An 8,789-nucleotide genomic window follows, 5' to 3' on the forward strand; every position below is an offset into this window, starting at 1 on the left:
ACTTTCGTGCTCACACAGCTGCATCCTCTTGGGTATCTTGCTGTTTGTGGACATCTTTAGATGTCTGACTTTGAGGATATCAGTCCTGATTTTCTGGCTAGAGGCTCTCCCATCAGTGGGTGCTGTGAGTGGTCAGCAGGAGGAATTATCAGACTTGGGGCATCACAGAGGAGGACTTTCAAGGGCAGACACACATAAGTCACCCTCTGAAAATAAAAGATGCTGGAGGCAGAGCTGAGCCTTCTGACTCTCCGAGTTGAACGATTAGCTTACCAGAGTGGGAGGAAAAGATTGAATTCTAGAAGTTACCTGATGGTCCAAACACTCTGTGTTACGTTGATGGAGAGAGAATCTAAAAATGGGGCAGAGGAAAGGGAGGGGAAGGATTCGTCCCACTTTTTGAAAATTTAAGAACCTTTATGAGTGTTTACGTTGCAAAACGAGAAGGACACAGAAAGACAAATGTAGCAACAAAACCAGTGCCAGGAATCTGGTTTGTGTGTTTTGCAGAAAATGTCCAAAGTTCCTTTTCCTAAGCTTGCCTGAACGGAGCGAGGCAGCAGCGCACAGGGCACAATAAATCCACCCAGAGGGATTTTTTTAGGTATAACTATTTTCTCCTGTACGTTTTATTGTTGCTAAGAACCTTGAACACAGCCCAGGATTAGCACGAACAGGAACGGTGTCCTTCCTGAAGTACAGAACAGGCTAGTGAGGAGCAAGTACGTGCTGAATGCATCCAAACCTCTGAAACAATCCGTCTTTCAAGCTGTAGACCTTCACAATAGTGGGTCAGCCTCCACCATCTCCCAGGCAGGCAGCAGGCATCCAAGCCTCTCCACATGGCCAGTTTCTCAGCTGATACAAACTGGAACATCACCAATTATATCAGCACAATGATATGCATTGAAGCCTTTGGTATCTCAGCCAGTGGCTCGGAGCACGCACGTATTTTTCATAGAGAGGTGATTAACAGCACGGAGGAAATAGATGGCGCTTGTTACGATAAATCACCACCTTCCCCAAGCCCTCAGCCTCAACACGCTCACGGGTTCCCAGTGCAATAGGTTAAGTATTTTCTTTCCAGTGCCAGCCCTTGTAGGGGATTGTAAAGCAGGGTGCATTCCTTATAAATGTATCTTTGTTGGCTGCACCGGTCCTGAGTGAGGCTCTGTGTTTAATTATTTATGCTTTCTTATATTACCGTGGCATTTAAAGGTTCCAACCAAGATAACGGCCCCGTTGTCCGTGCGTGTACAAGACGGGCGTCCCTGATCCACACCCCAGCTCAGGAAAACGTCCGTGGTCAGGAAAGTCTTTAAGAAGTCTAATAAGACTTAAGTGCATGCTGAAAGTTAAGCGTGTGCTTATGCACGCCAAGCCCCAATAAGCTCAGACTATGAACAGCATATTTACAGTCATCGGTGATAAATGTCTCCTTTATTTAATTTATTTTTTTTTTCACCTGAAAGGGGTTATTCTTCTTGAATTTGTGGAAGCTACTGTGGATTTGATCCTACCGTTTAAGGGAAGCCAGTAGGGGACTCAGTTGTACAAATAAAGCAGAGCTGGACTCTAAAAAAAAATAAATAGAAGATTGCATTTGGATATTGGTGATCCTTTTACTTCTCACAAGGAAAAGATGATGCCTGGTGTGACTGTGTTGAAAGGAAGATGGTTCATTTGGGAATGGACCTTTGGCTGGAGTATTTTGCAAGCGTTACACTAAATTCTAGCATTTATTAGCTTCATGAAGGAAGTCTCTCAAGCTTAAAGAGCTTCCAATCCATCCAGCCCTGTGCTTGGAGATATGGTCTGAGCCTGACTCCAGATCCACCTTTCCTTGACACCGGGGGAAGGGAACAAATGTCCTGGGAGTGGTGTGCTGCAGGAAACCCTTGTCTGCTTCAAACAGCATCAGTTGGCTAGAGCAGGTATGAGCTCAAGCACTACAGGTTATGTCTTTCTACAGTAGTGCTGAAGGACAGGCACAGGAACTTGATGATTTCTCCTGCCACGTCCATGACCCATCTCAGGTCCAGACCTGAGCATCTCCCAAGCATGAACCAAGAGGTAACTTAAGCCTGGACCACTTGTGGCCAGGAGCTTGGGAAAGCAAGTTGCTCTGTTTTGGAGGTTGGAAGAGTTTAGGAGGTTGGACATGTCCAGACCATGGCATTCGTCTTCCAGAAGATGCTCCCTGCCACTGTTTGCTTTACTATTTGGACTACAGAAGAGACATGAGACTGAGATCAGGCTTTGCTAGTCCAAATTATGCTTGAATATTTAAAAACTCCTTCTTCCACCCTTCTTTAGCCTGCTTCACTTGGTCTCATGGTACTGGAGCCCTCTAATCCCCCTACTCACCCCATCTGACCTGTGTTTTTTTGCAGGACTCCCTGCTGTATTTGTTACAGCGTGGGCCAGCGTGAGAGCCACTCTAGCCGACACAGAGTAAGTCGCATTGGATTTTCTTTTCTCCCTTTTACATGTGATGCTTTGGTGGGTTTTTTGGCAAAGGTAAATTTGTGGGTGAACCAAAAGGAAAAAAGGAACCAGGCAAAGCCAGAAGTGATTTCTCATATGAAGTTAGGTGTGGATGCCTGTAGGTCCTTAGATATAAAAAGCATCTGTACAAACTCATGGGAGATAAATTCCTCCAGAAGTATTAAATACCTAGTAGTGTTCTGTCTCAGGAAGCCATCCCGAACTGCAGATTGTTGGAAGAATATTCTGGAAAAATATCACTACCTACTTGCCTGTTCCACATTAAATATCAGCTTCTGGTTGCCATCAGAAACAAGACATGGATCAGCTGCTTCTTTGGTCCTACACACACACCCTCACGGCCTCATATTCCTACGGTATTCTGAGCAAAGGATCCATAGCATCCAGTCTTCAAACCCCAATACAATCACATTTCTCCCCCCCCAGAAAAATGCACAGGTTTGACCACACAATGGATTTCATCTGCCAGCAAAAGTGGCTTTGCCTGGGAGGAGATTGCTTTCCAAAGGGGATTTCAGCTCCAGGCTTGGAAGGACGGAGGAACACAGCTCCTGCAGTGTGACACATCTCCGTTGGCATAGGCTCATCCTCGTAGAGCCTTTCCGTCAGCGCCGGTGGTTTCTCTGCCTTTCCTTGAATAGCTGCCTGGGCAGCACTTGGCCCGTGAAATGAAAACGGCAGCTGCCATGTGGGGGCTGTCTGGCTCAGATAAAGAAAAGCCTGTGGCCCTTCTCTCGCCGTGGTTGGAGAGAATTCAAACAGAGTAATTAACACTGAGTGACCTTATTCAATGGCTGCTGGAAACACCTGGGAGGAAATAGTGTCCAGACCCTTCTTGGCAGATGGAGGACCGTAGCCCAACATCCACACCACCAGCAGTTTGCCCTTCCAGTCCTCGCCTGGATAAGGGCTGAAGATGGAAAGAAGATAGAGATGTCTGTGAGGCATGGTTGGGTCTCACTGCAAGAGCAGGGCTGAAGGAAGCATAGAAACTGAATCATGGAATCACAGAATGGTCTGGGTGGGAAGGGACCTTAAAGCCCATCCAGTGCCACCCCCTGCCATGCGCAGGGACACCTCCCACCAGCCCAGGTTGCCCAAAGCCTCATCCAGCCTGGCCTTGAACCCCTCCAGGGATGGGGCATCCACAGCTTCTCTGGGAAACCTGGGACACTGCCTCACCCCCTGCACAGGAAAAATGTAAAACCACGGTGTTGTCCCCATCACCACATCTTCAGACAGGACCTGTCCCCTTGCAAAGTTGTGCAGGTTTATTCCAAGGGCTGGTATTAGGCCATTTCAGCCTCTCTTGATTTCATGAAAGCTGGATTACTTTTATTGTGGCTTTTTCTCCTAAGGAGGTGAAGAAGAAGTGGAAGAGGGTGGGTTCCTGCCCAGAAGGGACAAGTCTTGATGACTGTGGACAGAGCCACCATCTGATGGTGGAATGACTGTTCCACCATCTGGAGAGCATAACTTTAAATGAGTTTAATAGTGGTTTCAGTTTTGAATACTAGAACAGCAGGAGAAGGATTATTTCAAAGCCATCCTGGCTGCAGGCAGAGTCCTTCCACCACACCAGGCTTTGGAGGAACCCATCCTTCCAGGGTGGGTTTATCCAACAAGACACTTGAGCCTCTTGTTCTTTGTAACCAATGATTTCCTGACGGGATGTCAATCTCTTCTCAGGTGTTGGGACTTGAGTGCTGGCAATTTAAAATGGATTATTCAGGTGCCCATCCTGGCAGCTATCGTGGTGAGTACTGGCTGGTTCCGAAGGGTGGGAGGCAGTGTCTTTGGTCAGTTCAGGTTTAGTGGGAAGAGTTGAGCCAGGCTGCCCTTCTCTGATCACCCTGTTAACCCAGTTCCTGCCTTAATAGTGTGGAGTCTCTGTATATCCACTTTAAGGACCTTATATTTGACCTATCTGTAAATTTGATGGCTGCATATGGCAGAGACGTTCTTGAGGAACTTCAAGTTTTGTTTAGGAGAGAAAAATTACACAGAGGCAAGACCCTGAAATCATTAAAGAAACTTCAAACATCAAAAAAATTAGTTCAAGCCAATATAACCAACCCACGTGATACTGGAAACCGTCAAGGGTCTTAACATGTTCTCACCAGTTATCTCCAGGGGGAAGAACTGGAATTTGGGTTCTGTATCTGGACCAAACCTTTTCCCTTGGTGTGCTTCAGTGTCATCAGATTTTTTCAGACTTGTCTTTCTGAACTGATGAAAGCCTGGAGGTGGGGGTGAAAGTTAAACCATCCCAGCTATGATCAAGCATGACGTTAGTCATTGACAGAAGATCACTTCAGCCCCCACCCAGGAGCCAGAGGGGACAGAAAGGATATAAGTGACATTATCCAGAGACAGGACTGAGCTCTCACAAGCTGGAGAGGTCATTATAATCTGTGATTACATGCAGAAGGGGAATTCAGTGGGTGGTTATGTCTTTGCTTGAGCAGGATCCGAAATAGCTTGAGAACGTGCTTTCACAGCTTTCATGAATTACCCTCTTTCTCCTTCTGTCTTTCTCTATGGATCTCCATAACTCCATCTTCTGATGGTTAGACAAGTGCATGTAAAAGAGCTTTTCCACTCCCACCCATCCTACTTCCCCTGTACACTCATCCGCGAGTAGCCGAGTGGCGTCAGCAAGGATCTCTCCATAGTCTTCAGAGGGTTTTGTATCAGGCTCTGTACACTTCCTTCTGACTCACAAATCAGGAGGCCTTGGAACATGATCAGTGTGGGTGAGAAGAAAATCAGACCGTCTCCATACAAACAACAGGAAAGTTTTGGAGGTGAATATGCTCCTATGTGCAATTAGGTGAGGTGCTTTGAACCTGGGAGAGGGGCTTTTTACTTCATCAGAATTTCCTTTCAGTGAAAATTCTCCACCTGGCTCTAGCAATTAGTTCTACACCTTGGAAGAAACAAATCACCAAGCCCACATCGTGGTCATTGGAAAAGAAATGGTGGGATGGAGGAGAAATTTCAGATAGCTCAGTGAGATGAATGCCAGCAACCCCATTGCATTTAATTTAAAGCCCAATTAGCAGAGGAGAAAGAGCTCAATTGAGGCTCGTCCTTGTAAAAATAATGTTTCTCCGTGAGGCTCTGCTGTGCTTGTACCCTGGCTATTTGCAAATGCTGCTATTTATCACGCAAAAATATTCTGTGGGTTGTTTCTGTTTAATTTCTGTGGGTTCGCATTGTTCACTTGGCTGCCTTTTCAATTCCCACACTGGCTGGTCATATTTTGCTGGACTTAGTTCTGCGTTTTCTGGATGTACTTGCAGAGAATTTGGAGGCTGAGGGGCTTAAAATCCCTCTACTCTCCTGCTAACTTTGATGTTACCCTGTTGTCTGAATTTCTTTTAAAACTTAGCGTATGTTTCAGGAAATCAGAGGAGTTTCCCTCTTGACTGCGATAAGGTTGAACATCTTCAGTTTAGCCAACAAATGCAGAGCAAGGTCCCACTTTTGAGCCTTTGAAGCTACAAAAACTCACATGAGAAACAAAGCCTGCCTTTTTTTTTTTTTTTTTTCCCTTTCAGACTGGTTTCCAGTGAAAATGAGTTCTATGCCCCCAGGCTGCGTGCTTCCCTGCCTGTCGGTCTGTCCATCCCTCTCTTTACATCTTTTGAGCCAGTCAGTAAATTCCAACCAAATGTAACTAAGGGAGTGGGGTTGCATGGATGTTAAATTCCCACAAACTTCATGAAAACAGTCAGATAGATAGGGGAGAGAAATTCTACTAATGCCCCTCAAAGGGAAAGGGTGCATTACGACCTTACCCCCTTTTTAACACAAAAAAGAGCTGTTCAAAATGAACTTGCACCTCGTTAAGAGAGAAGGAATCCAACCACAGAAGACAAAGCCGTAGCAAACCAGGCGGTGTTGGTTGAGCAGCTCAGGGAACTACTTGTTTTAACAGTGAGGATAATTAACCGTTGGAATGACTTACCAATGGTTGTGGTAGGATCTCCGTCACGGAAAGACTGAAACTCAGATCTGCTATAGCTCAAACAAAAATGAGCACAAGGGAGGTCTTATGGGCTGCATTTTGCAGGAGATCAAACTAGAGGTTCACAATGGCCTCTTCTGGTGTAAAACTATGAGCCTGTGTGTGGCATGGTAATTTGTTTCCTTGCAATGCTGCTATACAGGCGTCTGAGAAGTCAAAGGGCGCTGCAAGCCTCCAGAGAAACCCATAGCCATCAGCAACAGCCCAGCAACACGGATCTGCCCAGTGCAGACTGTTACACAACGGTTCTGCTTGTGGCCTTGCCGTAGACCCAAGAATGGGTTTGTCTGGGGCAGCAGCAGGTGTAATCCCAGCCCCAGTGAAACCCACCTCTGAAGAGCTCCAAAAAGCTGGGAAACCAGACATCTCCCCATTTTTCGTCTCTGTTAAGTGGCAGTGTAGCCACGAGATGTTGCCATTACCTTTTGCTGCATAGGTCATCGTGAGCATGTTCCTGTGGGAGCAGAGTAGCTCGCTTGAGGAGCTGGCCATAGATGTGGCTCCCTGCATGGGAAGTGGACACTACTTCCTTCATGTCCTTATCTGGTCCGTACTAAACACTCCTCCAGAGCGGGAGTTAGCAGCAGACATACAACAGAAGTTCTGCAGTGATACTGTCCTTCTCCATTCTTGATCTGTCACCTCTAGTTAGGTCTACTCTGTGTCATGGTACAGTTTGCTTCTTCTTCCTTCCTTTTGCACATGGAAACATGGAAAGACATCCTGCTAACGCTTCTCGTAGCCTGGGGAGATCTTAATCTTGGGTGGGCTGACAAATATAACCTAATTTTGCTCTGCTCTCTAGACCTCAAACTAAGTTTGAGAGGTTTATGAGGCCATGAAAATGACCCATATCACTGTATGGAGTTTTGAAAAAAGATTATGTGAAAAATACTGAGAGTTGGAGCTGCCTTATATAGAATCACAGAATCATTAAGGTTGGAAAAGACCTCAAGGATCATCAAGTCCAACCCAACACCACCCAACCCACTAACCCCCATCCCCAAGCACCACATCTACATGTTTCCTGACCCCTCCAGGGATGGTGACTCCACCACTTCCCTGGGCAGCCTGTTCCAATGCCTCATCACTCTTGCAGTGAAGAAATCTTTTCTAATATCCAGCCTAAACCTCCCCTGGTGCAACTTGAGGAGGTTAAACCCAGTTATCAGGTGTCGGCTGGGATGGCTAGCTCAGATGTCAGTGTGGAGCTGGGGAGCTCATCCCTTCTACAAGACAAGCTCTCCCAGGAGGAGCTTTGACCACAGAATGATCAGATCACTGCACAGGCCCTTGATTCATCTTGGGGAAAGCACTGACTAAACAACACCGTTGTCATCTGGATCTTTTTTAACAGTTATCCTTTCTTTGTTTTGTTTTGTGTTTTTTTCTCCCACCTCTTCCAGGTAAATTTTATTCTTTTTATCAATATTATCAGAGTCCTAGCAACCAAGCTACGAGAGACGAATGCAGGGAGGTGTGACTCAAGACAACAGTACAGGTGAGTCACGTTCCCTCTCCACTTTTTGGGAGATGTTCAGCTCCTTATTTTACCCCCTTGACTACAGAGGGAGCCCAGGATGGCTGGTTCATGATGTCTACACTGTAGACACCTAAGATAAGGTGAGAAGAATTCTGTCTTCTAAGTCTGGTAATGCAGAATGAATCAATAGCAGTTTAAACATCTCCTAAACCTTTCAAATCCAATCTGGGGGACCTGCCTCGTAGATTAGAGAGAGGAATTCAGTTTCTTCAGCCAGTTTGGAAGTGGTTGTGCTGGCCTTGAACCAAGAGCACAAAAAAATAAAAGCATTGCCTATGCGGTTGAAGCCCCTAAAACTTGTACCAATTTATTTATTTCTATTTATTTCCCTCCTGTGCTTTGTAAAACTTGGTTTTTTTGGTCTGTTTGGTGTTTCAGCGCTTTTGCTCAAATGAAAAAAAAACATTTCTGACTCTGCTGGAAATCTGGCCATTCCTTGTTTGTTTTGTTTTCCTTTGTTCTGCCAGCTCTTCTCTCTTGATAATTTAGGATATTTGTAGCATGGTCAAAAGTGAAGAGAAAAAGCAGATTGCTGAGACACCTCAGCTGCTTGAGAGCTCCTGAGGCTTCTCATAGTCTCCAGAGCTGGACTGACCGGCGTGACACAGGCAGAGGGGGGAGAGCAGAACGATCTGGGCTGCAAACCATGAGCTCATTGCTACCATCTTACTCTCCGAACACAGGACGTTTCATTCGAAGCAGGAA

General features: G+C 46.0%; 1 protein-coding gene across 1 annotated transcript in view; it reads left to right on the top strand.

Moving 5' to 3' along the window:
* Positions 1-2,393: 2,393 nt before the first annotated feature.
* Positions 2,394-8,789, top strand: part of LOC104469764 (parathyroid hormone/parathyroid hormone-related peptide receptor-like) — a gene marked incomplete at its 5' end in the record, with an annotated part of 10,552 nt that continues 4,156 nt past the window's right edge. Inside the window, 3 exons of the mRNA XM_010084406.1 lie at positions 2,394-2,454; positions 4,198-4,264; positions 7,948-8,042. Of these exons, the coding sequence (XP_010082708.1) occupies positions 2,394-2,454; positions 4,198-4,264; positions 7,948-8,042 (223 nt within the window). The remainder of the gene's footprint in view (positions 2,455-4,197; positions 4,265-7,947; positions 8,043-8,789) is intronic.

Source organism: Pterocles gutturalis, unplaced genomic scaffold (assembly GCF_000699245.1).
Source record: "Pterocles gutturalis isolate BGI_N339 unplaced genomic scaffold, ASM69924v1 scaffold44605, whole genome shotgun sequence".
NCBI lineage: Eukaryota > Metazoa > Chordata > Aves > Pterocliformes > Pteroclidae > Pterocles > Pterocles gutturalis.